At 40.0% G+C, this 19,024-nt stretch overlaps 1 protein-coding gene across 2 annotated transcripts in view; it reads left to right on the plus strand.

The window, feature by feature from the left end:
* The first annotated feature begins 2,033 nt into the window (after window positions 1–2,033).
* The window catches only part of CNKSR2 (connector enhancer of kinase suppressor of Ras 2), a 330,096-nt gene continuing 313,105 nt past the window's right edge, over window positions 2,034–19,024 (plus strand). For both annotated transcript variants that reach the window (XM_067545020.1, XM_067545021.1), the window contains exon 1: window positions 2,034–2,715. In XM_067545020.1, the coding sequence (XP_067401121.1) occupies window positions 2,652–2,715 (64 nt within the window). In that variant the 5' untranslated portion in view covers window positions 2,034–2,651. The remainder of the gene's footprint in view (window positions 2,716–19,024) is intronic.

Below are 19,024 nucleotides of genomic sequence, written 5' to 3' on the forward strand. Positions count from 1 at the left end.
CACAAGCATGCAAACTATTGCTCCTCTCCTCACCCACAATGTTGTAAATTATACATTAGGGGTATGAATTACAAGCCATGTTTCTGTCTGGACTAAATTTGGATATCTGTTTCTAAGCCTTTCAGAATAATGGTTGCTAATAGAAACTATTCTTAACAATAGCCATAACCCACTGTTTTCTTTAATATTGTAAGGATTGGCACCTTTTGACCCTTTTATAGGGGGAAATGACTAAAATCAAACTTTGCAAATGGAATCCTGAGATCCAAAACACTAGGTTTTAGTGGCTTTTAGTAAAGAAACTATTCTTAGAAGAAAATTGAATTGTCAATGGGCTGAGCTGGATCAAGACCTATGCATTATAGACAAGTCTAGAGTCAGTGCTGTTATGGGCAGGACTGGAGTGCCCCCTGACTCTCTGGAGCGAGGGGACCCCTTCAGCTGCTCCCAACTGTCCTGGGGATGAAGGGAATCTCTTCTATAATCTCCACCATTCTCTGAGGGAAGGGGTCCAAGATGCCATCCCTATCTCTCTGTGTGTGAGAGCTCTTTGATGTCACCCCTGTCACTCACAAGGGTAGGGGACCTGGCTGCCACTGCTCCTCGCCTGGTTGGCATCCTCTCCACAGCTCATTCTCTTGATCTCTCCCTTACTCTCCAGAGTGATAGGGCAAGACAGGGGTGGAAGGTAGGCAATAATAAATGTGGGCTATTGAATGAATGAGAAGCGAGAGAGAGAATGAATGTGTAGCAGGAACGAGGGAGTGACAGAGTAAGAGTAGGATAGTCTGCACTCAGAGATGTTATGTGTCATCTTGGGTAGCCATTTGTTCTGCACACAGATAAAAAATTAAGGGAACACTGGTCATCACCTCACCCCTTGTTGTATGATAGTGGTGCAACCATAGGAGCAGTTGGGGGAGTTATCACCTCCTTGGACTGGGGTTCCTGCATATCGGTGGACTAGAAGGGGCATACTTACACCACCCTGCCACCCCAGTAGAGTTCTCTTGCAGCTGCCATCCCATTCTGGTTTTGTTTAGGTGGTGCCGGGTCTATAGGGAGTCCAGCATGCAGGTGGGCAGAGGATGAGTTCTTTTTCCTCCTGGATGGACCCAAGATCACGTGATGACAAGGAATAGGGAGGAGACCAGGAGTGACCCAGCCAGCCCAAAAGGCAATGGTGGCAGACTCTCATCAACCCAGAAGACTGCATTTGTGAGTGCCTCTGGCTGCCAGCACCCCACATCATGGAGTGATGGTGTGGAAAACAGGGCTATGACAGGGGATCTGACTACAGGCAGCCCGTGTGGTGGTGAATCTCAGGCCTGGGATTGCCTTAATCTGACCCTGATGCTGCCAGTGTTACTCACATTGAGTACTCCACCATTAAAATCTGTAGATTAGAGATGGAATAAAGCATTACTCATCCTGAATAACGTCTGCAAAACTGGGCTGTCTTTCTATAAACTGGAACGATCTAAAGTTCAATCATCCATCCTTCTATGGGTGTATCAGGTGAATTAGGAGTTGAATATGCATGAAAGAGCATAATGCCATCATCCACTTGAAGTTGCATTGATTCTGCTAGTCCAATCACGCGGATTTTAAGTATTTGACTAGATTAAAAATCACAGCCATTTTCCAGCAGGGCTTTTCTCAGCAATTACCTTCCAGAGCCCACTCATAAATGCTTTCAAAAGGAACACGATCTGCCTCCCGGCTTGATTTCCTCCTCCACCTCCTCCTGATGCACGAGCATCAGCAGCTCCTGGTACTTCCCCCTCCCTCTCTCCCTGAAGACGGGAGTTTACCTTTAAACTAACGAGACCCTGGAGCAAGCAGGCGCCTGGCGCTCAGAAGTTCAACTAGTGGGAACAGGTGCCCTGCGCGGCCGCCTCCCGCGCCTTTCGCCTCAGGAGCGCTCTGGCTCCCACCGCTGCAGCCCCCTGGTCCCCAGCACCGGGCCGGGGAGCACGCGCGAGCTGCGGCGGGGTCTCGGGGCGGCTGGAGCTGCGGCGGGAACAGCTCGCCCCACGCGCGTGAGATCCCGGCTGCAGCTGGCGCCTCGCGGAGCAGCAGCAGCAGCAGCAGCATCCCCAGCGCGGCGCGGGGCGGCTTTGCATTTTCCTTCAGCTATTTTGCAGCTCGTCATTTCCGCCGAGCTCCGGGCCGTGCGGGAGAGAGAGACAAGCGTGGAGCTCGGGGAGCTGCCCTGGGAGGGACGAGCAACAGAGACCGGAGCTGAGCCCCAGCCCCGCGGCTGCCTGATCAGCCGCCCAGCCCCTTCCCGCCTTCGGAGCAGTCCGGGGATCGCTCGGAGGAGCCCGGAGCAGCGGGGGCGGGAGGCCCGAGGCGTCGGAGCGTGCAGCCGCCGCCGCCGCCTCCTCCTCCCCGCCGAGCCAGCTGCATGAATTGAAGCCCCGAGAGAGACGCAGAGGCAGAGCGAGCGAGCGAGCGGCAGAGGAGAGCGGGGATTTGGTGGCGTCCCCTGCACTCGCGGGCTCTGGCAGCGAGGCTGCTGGGTGCGGGGCTGTTGGGAAACCTACTACAGCAAACAGCAACCCCCCGTCACCACCTCCACCCCTCCTAGTTCACCGTCTGGGGAGGACGAGGGGAGGGTCAGCCCTTCTCCCCCTGCCAGCCTCCCCATGGCTCTCATCATGGAACCTGTGAGTAAATGGTCTCCGAGTCAAGTGGTGGACTGGATGAAAGGTAACTAGCGTGTCCGCGGGCGGTGCTGGTGTCCCCCTGAGCTCCCGCCTTCCCTCCCCTGGCTGTGGGCTCGCCCTGTGTGCGCGCCCCATCGCGGGCTGCCCTTGCGCACGTTTCGTCTTTCGGCTTTTTGTAAACCAGCCTGTCGTGCTGGCTGAGGAATAACCCATTCCCCCGCCCTCGGTCCGCAGCCGGGGTGGGCAGGACCAGCGTCCCGCCGTCTCTGCACTGCACTGAGCGTCTGGCTGAACCGGGCTGGACATGTCTCAGCCCCTTCTTCCATGCCGCCAGGCTGCCCCTCTTCCTGGGGAGATGCTCTGGGGGCCGGCGAGGCCCCGAGGGCGCCCTCGGATGCTGCCGCTGCCCCTCCGTGCCTGGCCCTGGTCCCTGCACCGGGCTGCAGCCGGGTGTAGCGCGGGCGTCGTTTAAGGACCAAGTTCTCTCCCACTCTGCTCCCGTGGCCAGGCAGGTGTCTGATCCGCCATCGCCAGCCGCCTTCCTTCCTTCGCTCCCCCTCCCCCCTGCCTCCAGCCGCTTCATTTCACTCCTGGAGCGGACGGGGGGGGGGCCCTGCGGGCGCTGCCCTTCCCATCCCGCCTCTGCGGAGGGGAACGAGCGGCGGATGCTGCCGCGCCGAGCCCATCGCAACTTCTACCGGCCCGGCCAGCCTGGCTGAGCGCGGCCCTCAGAGCCCCCGGTGCTGCTAACACGCCGGTCCGGGGCGCTGGTTCTCGGTAGGATGTTGGTTTCAGCGGTAGGGCGAGCGGCTCGGCGTGTTTGGCATCGCTGTCTCCTCTCCCTGTGTAGACAGACTGACCCACCTGGGCGATCGGGCGCCTCTAACCCTGGCCGGCGGAGTTGATTTGTGTAGGCAGCCAGTACATGGTGCTATACAGCCAGGGAGCGCAACAGTTCCCTTATCGCTCTCCCCGCAGAATTTCATCCACTTACCGGTTTCAGTGGGGACTTTAGGTCCTTCCAGTCTTTTAGGGCGCTTCCCCCTTTTAATGAGACCGAATGTCAGGTGCACCTTTCTCTCCTCACCATAAGGTTTTAGATATGTTGTAACACTGCGTGACTCCTCAGACCACTACCTTTGTAAGGCAATGTTGTATGGGAATGGAAGGAGTGTGGTTTAAAAAAAAATCATAAGGCTAGCCAATGATGCATTTCCTACACTGTAATTCACATGCTTTAGGTTTCAGTATCTAGGTTAAGGAGGAAACCGGGTTGATTGTTGTTTTAAAAATTAACTCCCAGTTCCTTAACCTGAAAATGGATCTCTCTCTCTCTCTCTCTCTCTCTCTCTTTTTTTAAATAGCTTAACTGGTCCACTTTAAAAAACACACACACACATTTGAGCTCAGGCTGTTCTTGGCAAATATGATATGAAATGACTCCTATAATAAAAGTTTAACGTAAGTCTGATGTTAGTTAATAGAGATGACATTGATTTAAATGCAGGCTTTAATTGTATTTTGTCTTCAAAGGATTAAAACTGTAATCAAGAGCTACCTTATGAGAGTGAAGTAATCAGTACATTTTTAGTCTGGAGTTTCATCTCTTGTGAGCATCATAAGAAGCCTCCCCCATGGAATGAAGCCTTGGAAATCAATGTCTTGTTATAAAATGTATTTCACTGTATAAAACAATGCCTATCTAAACCTACATGCTAGTAAAAGTTTTAAAGCTTTCCGGTTATGATCTAAGACACATCATTTACATTGACCTGAAAGTCTTTATTAAACCATATTTATTCACTCCACAGCTCAACCCCTAACCCCTCCAAAAAAAAAAAAAAAATTATCCAGATAGGAATTGGGTTTTGACATGTTTTCGTATTATTTTATACACAGATACAGTTTTAAAACTCTAATTTAAAAACTAGAAATTTTAGTATCTCTGAGCTAAGCTGCAGCTGCGATTTGAATAAATCACATCTAGTATTATGTATCCTTTTAATAAAGACAGCACAACTGGATGAATATGACTTTTGAACAACTGCTACATTGTGGGAGTTCTTCATAACATACTGTACCTACTAATGTGACAGCTTCATTGTCCTTAAAATTTGAGGCACATAGCATATGTTTTCAGTTATTCCACCCTGGCATTTATAGCCGTAAATAGAGTATAATCTTCAGTAGCACTCACGTTTCTTGCTGCTGCTGATGTCCTCTCCATCCACAGAACTTAAAAATAAAAATAAAACATGCATGACATGGTCATTCATCCTCTAAGAAATTACAGAGTAACCAAATTTTACAAAGCTATTGGAAAAAGAATCGAGTTGTCAATATTGACAGTATCAAATATTTCATGAGAAGTATTAATTTAAATTTTCAGTTAAATAAAAGTAAAAGATTACAGAATGTGTGGTAGCTTTCTCAATTGATGCCTTAGAATAATATGGACAAATGCAAACCTCCTCCACTGTTGATTTTAAAACAAGTTATAGTTTCTCCCTTCTTGCCTTAATAGATTTGGGAAGAGTGGGATTTTAGCCTATTTGTAGCTATACTACATTTTCTAATCCTGTCCTAGAAAATTAATCTTTTGTTATAGAAAAACATGTTGGCAAGATGTATCCATATTTTTCCTATAAATACTGCACCTATGTAAAATCAGTCATTAAAATAATGCAAGCATGTTCATGACTAATAAGATCTAATATTCAACATTATACCACTATTTGAATACTTGTAGCCTGAAACCAATTTCTAGAGATGACTGTCATTTGTCTGAAAAAACAAAACAAAACATGCAAGCTTATTAAAGAAACATGGTTAACACAAATTATGCTTGAATTTTACACTGCAAAACTTGTTTTAAAATGTATCTACACTAAACATTTAGTTGGGCTCAGCAACGAAATTGCAGCAGCAAAGCAAGCAATACTGATGGCATTTAAAAGTAATGTTAAATTGATGGTTCTTAATCTTCATGGTAATGAAATGACCATTGAAATTACTCAAGGAGGTGGCAGTGAAATAGTTTCCTTTAAAAAGATAGAATGGTCTCTTGAGTGTCGATACTAAAGGAATGTAAGAAACAGTGGTGGGGTTTTCTAGCGCATGAAAGTGTGGAGATGGAAGGGGTGGCGATACTGCCAAGTTATGCACGTAACCTCATCCTCAGTGAACAGTCATATAGCACTTGTACGTGACACCTCTAAGGTGAAACTTCACGTTCATTGCATCTCATTATGAAAGAAGCTTCAGCATTTGATTGGAACTCTCTGAGCAGAAAAATTTAGATAAATTACATAATTTTATAACCCTTGGTTTAGAAATTAGCAACATAAATAGGGTTGTGATGCTCTTTCTGTACTTGTGAATAATGACTTGCAAAAGTTTTGAGTGAAATACTGTAATGGAAAGGATAAAGTGGAGGTGATTACAGTGACTTCAACCCCATCATTGTTCTAAAATATTGAAAATTTTTGCAAATTATCTGACAATGACATTTGATATCCACTTAAATTGCATTTGTTTTCCTAATACTTTTAAACATTTATTTCTAACAGTAATCCTGAAAGTCTCAAGTAAATGTGAATTCACATACATGATAGATAGAAAGCTAGAGAAGTAAAATGTGTAATTCGTATATCTCTTATTTCATTAAAACTTCAGTGAAACACTGAGGAAAATGCATGAAGGATCTTCATATTAATGGAGATCAGTCCTGGTTTGCATCTATTGCACTGAATCTTCATGATTAGAAATCAAGTGCTGTTGGAATATTTGTTATAAATTGGGTTATTCTGTTAAACTGTAAACACTGAACTCCCTTAAACAAGTTGCTTTACATAGGTGTTCCATTATAGAATGTGTCTGCTAAGGGTAGATCTCTCACGAGTATACAGCAATTTATCTAAAGAAAATGTTCTTTAAATCAGATTTAAGTGTTCAAAGCACAAAATCTTTTCTTTTTTTTTTTTTAAATCCTACTGATTACTATTATCTGGAAGTGGGGGCACATGCAACACTTCATATTATTGCTTTCGGTATTTGCGTGATATTAATCTTACTGGTATAAATTGAATGCTTGTAATAAAGGGCCCATTCTGGAATTCTTTTTTCAAGCAAAAGAGTGTCAGTTTACCAGAGCAAAGACTAAAGGATTGAGCCCTTTATTATAAATGGTGATAAACTAATGTAAGTAAAGCATTATAAGCGCAGAAGCAGTATGTAACATATCTAGACTTTAGGAGGAGATCTGACATGCAAGGAATAGGAATGAAGCCCATGAACATTGTTTTTGTCTAATGAAATCTCTTAAAGTAAGCTTTTAAACTGCTAATGATTCCAGTATACACAATGGGGCCCAATAGTTTTAAAATGGTCTATGGACTCCATTACTGCAGTGGACATACTGGTTATAAAATTGACTTTGCACTTAATTGGTCAAAATTCAAATGGCCAGTGAAAATCTATAAAAGTGGAAGAATCCATATATGTTAGTTACAACTCACAATTAAAAAAGGACAAAATAAATTCAGCCCATGTCAGCATAGGCATTTTGCAAATTTTAAAATTAGCCCATCTACAATAACTCAACTGACATGGAGCTGTCAGATCTGCAGTGGGTTTGGCTTTTTCTCTGTTTCCCAGCATATTTTATGTTGTTTTTTTATGGTGAAATGGAGAGAAAGGAATATTTTAATGTCTTAAAACTGCTTTTTTGCTTTTTCACATGTTTAATGACAATTCTTAAAGGCCCTTCATGGATCAATGAACTGTGTTGATGTCAATCAACTCCTCTGCCTTTTCCTATGAGTACATATGTGGATTTCACTGAGGAATTGTAAGACATTGACATATTCCATAGATGATTGTTATTGGGAGTCAAGGTATGCACCTCTCTGAGAAGTGTAGCTGTCAGATCCACTTCAGGTTTCTGAAGCGTTAGGGAAACTTTGAGGATTTATGATTGCTCTCTGAGCACCAAGATGCACTTTGAGGGGGTCTTGTATTTTTATTAACTCTATTCCCTGTAAGAATATTCATAATAGCTGTAGTTTGCTGATGTTAGCTTGATTTACTGTGATTGATAGGGTGTCTTATTAGTTTTCAAAAAGTGCTAGTTAGTTTTAATCTAATGCCCCCATCTCCCCAAAAAAGGATGCCATGCTGGGGAAAAAGTTAATCAGTTTGAAAATCTATATTAAACCATTTAATGGAGCTTAAACCTTTTTTAACTATCCTCTGTGATATTTTACCAAATGAGCTAGCTTAATATCAAATGAGAGAACATAGATATTAGTTTACTTTCCTTGTAGTAAACAGAAGCTGAAATCTCATGTGTTGAGTTTCTTGCATGGCTTTTAATGCTATAATTTTTTTCATCCATAATGTATTTTTAAAAGCAGTGTGTATATATAAGGGGACAAGTATCATGGAAGTGCTAACAAAATAAAAACAAAGTAATTAAGAAGGTTCTTAATTTCACTGTATTTAATATTAATTGCTGTTAATTTCCTGAGAATAATCATCTTTTCAAGGTAGATAGAGTACTGTGTAGGTTACTGTGTATGTATATTTCAGATGAGACACTAAAATTAAGTTCCTGTCTATTCTGCATAAACAGAGATTCCATTGCACTTTTCAGAAGAGAACAGGTTTGTTCTGGTGTCACTCTTCCCTCGTGACAGCTGTGCTTGATTTGATAGATGACTTCCACCCTGGGGTGGCTTCATTTCAATAATATAGGTTTTATGCTTGACAATCATCCAGCACTCCTGGCTCAAGAAATTGAAGGGGTGTATGGAAATTCCCTGAAATTGCTTTGGTCTTTCCTTTTAGACCAAGCCAGAGTGGTGTTATGGGCAACTGTTCCTCCAAATGCAGAGCCCTCACTTGCAGAGTTCTACAGGTTGAATCCTTCATCTCATTACTTATAATCTATGCAAAGGCCTTTGGGAAAGTTGATTAGACAGCATGGGGTGAAGTGTCAGCAGTACAGTACAGAGACACAGCTCTATACCTTTTTCACCTCAAATCTCCCAGCTTTCTCAATACTTGGCGAAAGTTGGCAACCTGAGGAGAAGCAGATGGCTAAATTTGAACTTGGGGGAGACAGGTAGAAAGAGAGAAGTTCTTTTAAGACCAGTCTCTATTTTTAGGATTTCTTTAGCTTTAGGGGTCTTTTAGAATCCTCATTGTATTTGAATATCCATTTAGCCATGGTGGCAAATATATGCCCCATCCTAATGAACTCAGATATGGCTATATTGAAACACATTTGTGACCTCCAAGCTTGATCATTGCAACTGGTTACATTTAGGGATGAAGCCCCACACTCTGAAAATACTCCAGCTGACAAATATGCAGCCACTATCTGTTTAGCAACACCATTCACTGTGAACATACCACCCAAGTTTTCTCTGCATTAGCTTTCCACCGAATGCAGAGTCAGCTCGGTTAAGGGTCTCTGTCCTGATATTCAAATTTCTCCATGGAACTGGCCCTAGGTACCTGAGAAAGATCACTTATCTCTTTGTATCCATTACATGCAATGACACTACTTTCCACTGAAACAATGAGACTCTCTATGTATAATGGGGAGGCTCATGAATGAAAGAGAGAGAACTTTTGTATTGTCTTAAAAGCTTTGCCAAATCTGACAGAACCCTGTCTCATCTGTGTGGAGTATCTGTATACTGCTATGATGTTTTTAATGTCCATGTCTCCTCCCCCAGTCCCACCCACCAATATGGCTTTCCACGTCCTGCCTCCAGAGACACCAATCTGGCCCGTAGACAGGCCTTTCAATGTTACCTCCTTCCAAATGTCACTGGCCTCCAATAGTTTATTAGGTTAAAACTTGCTTTTTGCTCCTTGGTTTAAAAAGTTTGAGCTCTTCTATATAATGCCATTTTTGTATGAAAAAATGTTTGTTAGAATATTGTTGTCAGCCTTGCTTTTGTATTATAATAGATTATTCATAACCCAGTTGCAAAACATGTTCACCAGAAATAATCATAATCTGCCTGTGTTTTCTTTTGGAAATAGAGCTGCCTATATAAAAGGTATGAAAAATACACATGATCTGAAACTTCGCATTCATTGGTGAGACTGTGTAGGTAGTCCAAGCATTGCAAATGAAAGTTATTGCTAAGTGTCCTGCTTGGGACTGTTCAGACTTTTACATGTTGTAAGCATTAAATTATAAAGTTTCTTTCAGAAAAACATATTGAAATTCTGCCAGACCAAAGGGTACATATAACACTTCATTCACTTTTGAAGTGATGCCATTAGACTTAAATCATAACCAGGAAAGCTGTTGCTAAAAACAATGAAACAGAGCTGTACTTCAGACTTTATTATGAGAAACTGTTGACTATTTTTCCTTTCATAAGGTTTTGATACTGTTCTGAAAAATGTATTAATGCAAGTTTCAGAATGACAATAAGTTTTTTCCTAAAGTAGTGACAAGGCTAATCTTTTTAAATTTAATTTATTGTATCAAATTTCATTTTAAATGGATTCATCATGATGAAGGGTCATCACTGAAAGTTACATATTTTACCTCCTCTCTTCTTTCTGTGAGCATCTCTTTAATTTTTATTTGCTCATCCTTATGACATTATGAATTTTAATAACATTGATAGCTGTCCCTTAAATCAGTTATGGTTATCTATTAAGGTATTCTAGTCAGAAGTGCTTTAAGTGCAAAGGTTTATGAGCCAAAATCAAAATATGAATTGAAATTAATGTATGTGACAATGCTTAACAGTCCGTAGGTTAGGTAAGATTGCCTTTGCTATGGCAATCAGTCACTTTGCAAATAATTAAAAAAAACATATTTTAAACATAAAATAAAGCACATAACTAGGTAAATTGTTAATCTTCTAGGTAGGTAGCCATATTGGATGAGATAATTTTGTTCAATGTGAAAATAAATGTGCTAATTGCAGTGGCTTTTTAATACTGCCTGTTACACCTTCATTTTGTTTGAACATATTGTTCTGTTCCTAAAACATCTGTTGTTTTAAAGATAGCCTCACAATATGTTTTCTCAAGTGATTTCCACAACAACTCAATGCTATGTTCATAGCAGTGCTATGTTCTGGTCTTCCATAGTTATTTTGGGTTTTGTTGCATTTGTTGCATTCTCAGTTAAGCCAAACAATTCACAAATGGGCATGGTGCAATCTTGACAGGCTGACTGGTTGATGGCAATGTTGCAAAATGTAGAAGTAACATAAACCTTATCGGTTTTTCATATTAGAATTAGATATGTCTGTTTTTATAGGAATTTGGGCTGTATGCTTTCTCATATTAATTCACTAATAATTAATTTTGTTCAATATGTGTAAAAATTCCCAAATGCTGAGTGCTTCAAACTTTGTTTCTGCTTCCAAGAAGCATTGATCATTTCCAAATGTCAGTGACATCCAGTTGGCATTCTGGATGGTAGTCTGTGTGTTTCAGCGATGGACATTCATGGATGTTTTTCTTACTGATTTCAAAGGAAGCAAGACTGTTGTTTTGAGAGAGTTCTGCATTGTCAGACATGCATCTGATTGCATCCATCAAGAAGAGATGTCTGCAGCTGGTTCTTCAGACTTTGACTATGTTTTTTTTAAGAGGCAAGGTGGATGAGGTAATATTTTTTTATTGGACCATCTTTTCTGTCCTTTGAAATATGTGCTAATAGTCTGTTCCACCTTGTATTTAGCTGTGACACTGAATACATTTCCCAGAACTGAAAAAAAGCTCTGTGTAAGCTTGAAAGCTTGTGTCTCACACAACACTGGTCCATTAAAATATATTATCTCACCCACCTTATCTCTCTGATATCCTGGGACCAGCATGGCTATAACAATGCTGCATACATTTTTAAACACATATTGTTTTGATTAAATCATGTTGGCATTTTCATCTCAATTACAGCTTTAATTTAGAATTTTTATTTTACCAAGTTAATTTTAGCTTTATAACTAAAATATATGAGACCCAAATCAAGGAAATGTACTAGTATGATACTTATTACCCAAACTGAATCCTCCTCTTTTTCTTTTTTTCTAAGGAAAACTCTCTCAGCTAAAAATTTAATGTGTGACAAGAAAAATGCAGTAGAACACATCTCAAAATGCCTTAAAAAAAAAAAAAAGAGAGAGAGAGAGAGCTTTTGGAATATAAAGAAGTAATTCAGCAAAGTGCAGGATATTTCACGGTGTTCCATTGCTTTGTTCATTCTCCTGTTCAGTTCAGATTCACTTTTTGTTGTTGTTGTTAAGGTAGAGTTTGAGAATGGTATTAGTTGAGTTGTAATTTGCAAAAATAATTTTTTGACCCTGATACTTCACTATATCCAAGCCATGCTCAGATGTAGAGAAGGATGGCCTCAGGAAGCTGCTTTCAGTTCCTTGCTCCTTGGCATTCTAGCCCCAGGGAGCCTGTTCTAACTTCTCTGCTGGTGTAAGTAAATTGGACCAGCAGGGGCTCCTGCTGTAACATTTGCTGCAGCTGGGCTGCTTAGGAGCATGGAATCACTTCCTGGAGCTCCCACTTATACCAGTGTGGGTTAAAGTGTAGTGAAGCTCTGCTCTACCGCACTCTTTGACCTCTACCCTGGAATGCCCTGACCCACATCCCTCCCTCCCCATACTGCAAGGTTAGGAGGATGACTGGAGGTGAAAGAAGCAACCTCCAGTGTTGCATCCCCAGAGGTTCACCTACACAGAGAATTTTCCACTGGTGATATCCAGCTGTGTTAAGTCTTTAATGAAACAGAGAATCCAGCCCTTCATGTTCTGTCTGTCTTCACAAAACACACTCTTTGAAAAGAACTATTGGCCTGATCCTGGAGGGTGCTAAGCACCCTCAACTCATGTTTTCTTCAGTGGGAGTTCAGGGAGCTCTGCACCTCAAAGAAAGTGTCCAACATTCTTGCAGTATTAGGCCTTACATAATTAACATCTGCTACAGTACCATACGGTGGTAATTTCCAAAGTAAACTGTTAATTAATATAAAATGGTGCACCAGATTACTCTGTAGTTAAGCTGAATACTACTGAAATATGTTATTTGAAAATCATGGGTTGCCATGTGCTGTATCTTCATGTTATTCCTCTAAGATAAGTAGATTGGCTTCATAAAGTAAAATAGTGCTACAATCTACTAAGAAATTATTGAGATTTTAAGATAAAATCTCAATGTTGTCATGTAAATTAATGATTTTAATGATTTAGGAGCTGCACCTATTGAAGTAATTGGCAAAGTTCACATTGGCTTCAATGATGCAGGATCTGCCACTCAAGGCACCCGGGGCTTTCAGGATCAGTTCTCGGGGTGGGTGAGCAGGGTAGTCGTCCTGGACGCAAATTCTAGGGAGGCACCATACCTCTGGGTTTTTCCCCACTTTGAATGGTTGGCCTTACCCCGTTCCTGCTGACTGGCTGGCTGTTTTTTTGCTTGGCTGCCGGGCGTGCAATACTGTGCAATTCCAACAGTTTGGATTCTGGATGAAATGGGATTAAATGGGATTAAATGGGTTGTTAATTTTTAAATCCATGTGTTGCTGAAATCATTTTCCACCCTGCCCTGCGAAACAGAGCAGCATGGGCACAGAAGTAAATTTCTGAATAAGGTTTCCTATGAGATGCATATGAAAATTATCAGCCATCTTCAGATCTTAGATGTCACAAAATCTGTTGTTAGTATTTTACTGATTTCCAGCCCCAAATCCTCTACACAGGAGATCGTATCTCTTAAGATTACTAGCTAGGCTGTCTCAAAAGGGCTCAGATCAGTGAGGTTCACACAAAGTAAGATTGCTTACAATGCAGAACTTTTAAATATTACTGTCTATCTTAACTTGTATTATTTCTTTTATTTTTATTCTAACAAGATTCACTAGTCAACAATTGCTACAGTTGTCAATGAGCTATTTTACAATAGGTCCTTCTCTCCCAACCCCTCCCTTTCACCCTGATAACCTGTATGCATTTAATAAAGATGATAAGGGCCCTACCAAATTCATGGTCCATTCTAGTCAATTTCATGTCCATAGGATTTGAAAATTTGTCAATTTCATGATTTCAGATGTTTTCATCTGAAATTTCAGGATGTTGTAACTATGGGGGTCCTGACCTAAAATGGGGTTGTGGAGTGGGGTTGCAAACCTGTTGTAGAGGGGGTTGCAGGATTGCAACCCTCATTTCCTCACAGGAAGGTGAGTCCGATATCCCAGTGTTGCTGGGAACGCTCCAGCTGGGAGTCCTTAGCTGCTAGTTCAAGCCAGGCTAGGGTGCTCCAAGCAGCATGGGAGATATCAGATTTCACAGGGAATAGCCAATTTCACAGTCTCTGAACCATTTTTCACAGCTGTGAAATTGGAAGGGCCCTAAAGATGAAAAAGATCTGAACCCGTGCCATCTGTCCAGTCACTGGGGTCAGGCCAGGTACATTTTTTGGATGAGAGATTTCTGGGGGAAGGAGAAGTGTTGTGGGATCATGTTGGTGATTCACTAGGTGGTGTTCTTCCCTCTGAATCTATATTGAATCCATTTTCCTGCATGGTGGTAAAATGCTCAGGCTACCTTTTAATAAGATGCTAAACAGAAGTCCTGTCCACCCTTGGCACTCTTGGTAAACGTAGGAATGTTAAACATGTTGCCCGGATTAAATTCTGCATAACTAAATTATCCTTGTGGTGTCTATGAATAGAGTATCTTTCACTTACTGTCTTAAATTGTTGTATAGTTTTGTTGGTTGCTGTTAAACAGTTGCCATTTTTATCCTGTGGTGGTAAGATTTATTTGGTGGATGAAAATTCCTCAGTTTAGTTCATACTATAGGTTGTACAGAAGTGCTTTGGGATGAAAAGTACATTAGAAACTTAAAATGTTGTATTAAATTGTCTGGAGGGGGGTTTCCTCCTTGTATTTGTCTTCTTTGTTTAATGCTATTATTTTAATGATGGTGGTGGAGCACTATGTACATACAATCAACTTAGGACAAGGTTAGTCAAGAAACGATAAATATCTATTAAAACTATTGAAAACATACTTTGTATACTTTGTCTCCCTTATGGCTTGCCCTATATAGATCTAAAAACAAATACTAAATTTCTTCTTTTTGTAGTAGTGTATATGGCAATGGCAAGAGCTGAAGTGACAGGAGTAGAGTAAATAAGTGAATTCTTGTTTCTTTCCTAAGTTGCTGTACTACCAGCTTTGAATGGTTTCTAAATTCAATGCTACTTTCATTTATTGTGGACAGAACAATGTTCATACAACCTCCACTTCATCATCACCACTTTACTGTTCTCATAAGAAAATAACAGGCTTGTGGATATTAGTCCCAGTTAATTAAAGAAATCTACAGATCTTTTTAGAAAAATCCCTACTTTCAAAACTACTATGACAACAACAATTTCCCTTTTAATTTCCCGAACTTTCTGTAAGTAGATCTATGCTGCACTAACTATCGCCGATCTTCAGAAAGTTTAGCATGAGCGAAAGAGAGTTTGGGGAAATATTGTTATTGCATGTGTGATCACTGTCCCTCTAAAATAAAATGTGCATTTATATCTGTGCATAAACAAAGTGTCCTTGGAAGAGTAAAAGTACTTGGTTTCAGTCCAATAGAAGTTAGTTCTGCCTCTACATGTAGTCTAGGCTTCAAATGATCCATTCATCGTGGGATGTGTATGGGAATAAGCATGAGCTCCTTTGTGTGAACTGATGAGAACAAATGTCAAATGGAAGGTATAAACAAACCTGCATTCAGTGGGCCCAGAAAACAAAGTGACCTTATTTGAAATCTAATCTCTTGTAGACAAGGTCCTGTGGGAGGAGAATACACCTGATCAGCACTAGAAAGGACATCTGTTGCTCTGTTACTTAAGTGAAATTAATTCTCAAAGCCTTCTTTAAATTATTACAAAAGTTAATTAACAGATGTGCAGCAGCATGTACACTCATCTCAAAAACTCATAGCATCAGCAAAAATGGTTGTTCAGCTTGGACAAATGTTTTGGGAGGAGATGCGGGAGAGAAAAATCAAGACTGTTGCTATTTGAAATAATGCAGTAAATTAGTCCTTTTAGTCTCTCCAATAGTACTTGCATTTATGGAGACCTCGATTTAATATGGTGATGGGGTATTTTTTTTGTATTGCTAATGGTGTGAATTCATACCATGTGCATTTGAAGTGTTTCAGTGTAGAATATATAGTGTGAAGATTATGCAAGCTGGCCCGCTCTTCCTAATAGTTTGCATAGCAAGCAGCTCTGAATGATGGTTTTCAATAGACTTGAAGTTGAAAGTATTAGTGGATCCTTTCCAATATGTTACTGCTAGTATGAACAGTATCTACCAAAGTTTTTGCTGGGAAGGGTCTCTGAGGTCCAAGGTAGGTAGACTCTAGTCGCAGAGAAAAGTGTTTGATTCAGGTTTGTCTCTGACTTTTCATTCCAATGTGGAATGAAAATAAGTGTTGAAACATTGAAAGTTGTTACAAACGGCATTGTCATCCTCTGGCCAGCTCTACTATTGAAAATCTTCCTTCACTGCCTGCAGTTCCCATTGATTGTATGTCACCAGATTACGTTGCAGTTTGCTTTTGTTGCTCCTTTGTCTGTTACCCCTCTGATTTTCATGTCATCAGCAATTTTGGTTGCTTATATGCCTACAGAAGACTTAAAGCAACTGGACAAGTGACTGAGTGCTGGAATTTTTTTTGGCCTTTTTTGTTAAAAACAATCTCTGGAGCCCTAAAGAACTCTTGTATTGGGCTGTAAGCAGGTAGTGGTGTTTTAAGTCCAATAGATGCTTCATCACTGAAACAGCTCTAAAGTCCATCTGAAAGTGCTTCACAGATGATTACTGATCCATAGACAGTCATTTGGGAGCCACTTCCTTTATGACTCTGCTTTTGCCTAAATATCACAATCTGTTAATTTACTGTTAATTTAATGTAGACTTTGAGGAGCTTCGTCTTCCAGTGTCTGGCTTTTAGCAATGCGTCCCTGACTGTTGAGCATGACAATCTCCCCTTTTATTCCTTGAAGGATACTTGCAAATTCAGTAACTTAGCTGTTACCACAATAGTTCTTAAATTCACATGTAATTTTTACATAGCTATCATTTTATATTTTAAAACATTTAGATCTTAGGTGTTCAAAGAAATATATGATCGCAAGCTCATTTCTGGAACCCTGATCAGTGTATCCAAAACTGTGGGATAATGCTAAATAATTTAAATTGTGCTCTGTGTATGTGTGTGTGATTCAGCCTTAAAGAATAGTCATTACACCAATCACCCATATAAAACTTTCCATTTAAATGTCAATCTGTGCATCCTCGGAAGAGGGCAGTTAATCATCTCTTATAAATAAAGATTAGATGTACTGCAGGGCTTCTTGATGGTGGACTCATTTTTTTAAAGGAAATATCCTTTTATGGCTTTCTCTACATTGCTTTAAGGATATGATTTTAATAACTTGTGTGTTAGGGTAATATCTGCATATGCATGCAAGTTACCATGAAACCATAGTAAACAACTCTAAAAAGAAAACAAAGCTTCTGTAATCGTGCAACTTTCTTTCATCCTAAAATTAGTGTTTCACCTAAATTGTTTTTTAGCACCTGAGTTCACAATAATTTTCTTGGTTTAGATGAGACTGCTGGAAGGGTTATGCCAATGCTGTTAAGGTGTGCACTTCATCACTTTGTTTGAAACATTAGCATTTGGAAATTCACTTACAATTGCAATATTTACAAGACTTTTTAATGAAAATGAAACGATAAAACATTTTGGGCAAAATGTTTTCTTTTCTGTAGAAATATATCCAAATTAACATCTAATGTTCACTATTAGATTAGAAGGTACAGTTTGGTAGACAAATGGAGGAGAGATTTCATTCAGTTGCTAAAATGTTGAAAGTTAGGATATGGTAATCTCATCAACGTGGGTTGTTTTTTGTTTGTTTGTTTTTTGGTCATTCTGTCTTGGTTAATAAAAACTATTTATTTCAGCCTCAATCAATTTTTTGTCCTCTTCATCCAAGCTATTCTATATCAGATCACTGTAAGCCACGACAAAATGTGGAGTTGCAAGTTCTGTCAGAGGGTAGGAAGCAGATGATACCGATGGCCTCTTAGTAAGCCTGGATGAATTGAATGAAAAAATAACAATGCAGCAATCTGACCCATGGGTTGATTGACAGCAAAGTTGTTGAAGTTGATATGGTGGCATGTGTTAGATGGAACCATGTGCATCTGAATTATGATAAATTCTGGTTCAGGGATTTGATTCTGCAAGATGCTGTATGCCACGAACTCTGATCGTCTTCCTAACAATGTGAGTTCAGGGCACTCTGCACCTTCCAGGGTCAGGCATTTGGTGCATAATTGAATAACTGAAAATTTCATTTAGAAATGAGACAGTTTTAAAAATACTGACTGAAGAAAAAGATTAGATAAATGAAATTAATCTTTCTTATTCACAGTACAAATGACCAATAAAATAGAAAAAAATCCCTGTCCAATCTTTTATTTATATTTAATATAAAAAAGTAAAACAATACCCAACCTGTAAAAGATATGAACATTTGTTTTCATAATATACCAGGATATATTAGCCTGTTTCAATTGAAAATAATAATATTGTGGACTGTTGAGAAGGCAGATTTTTTTTATCCCAAATTACAAATGAAACATTTAGCATTCTCATAACTTTAATTACATACGTACAAACAAATTAATTGAGCTGAAACATGTATTGGTCTCAATAACTAAGATAGAATTAAATAAAATAACATTTGTGGTTCTTAGCAGCTATCTTGAAACATTCTATGATTTTTTTTCACCTTTAGTATATTGGTAAACTTCGTATATATCAATAACAGGGCCTACCTTTTACAAGATAAGTTACACACATATGGAAGATGATATGTTCCACTGTTAATTAAAACTAGAAATCCTAAACATGAGCTCTCTCTTGTATTATTTTAAAGTACTAAAAGCACAGGCTTGACAGAATTTCACATTGGTAGATGTTACCAAATCAAAGTTTTTGTCATATTCGAAGAATTACAATGAGAATAAGACCTCTAAAAGAACTGATTGCTATGTATTCGAGTTTACCGTAGAATTCTCAAGTTCAGGGCACATCAGCAATTAAAAAGATCCATATACTGCATTTTCTAGAGTGAAAGTGGCTTACAAATAAGTTTTTTTTTTTTTTTTTTTTTTTAAATCAAAACCTCTTAATATTAACATTGCAGTACATATGTACATTTACTTTATAAAAAGTTTAGTTAGTGCTTTAATATAGTGGTGAATTAGCCAGCATGC

This window comes from Emydura macquarii, unplaced genomic scaffold (genome assembly GCF_026122565.2).
Source record: "Emydura macquarii macquarii isolate MOO-44397 ecotype Brisbane River unplaced genomic scaffold, CSIRO-AGI_Emac_v2 contig_1043, whole genome shotgun sequence".
Classification (NCBI taxonomy): Eukaryota; Metazoa; Chordata; order Testudines; family Chelidae; genus Emydura; species Emydura macquarii.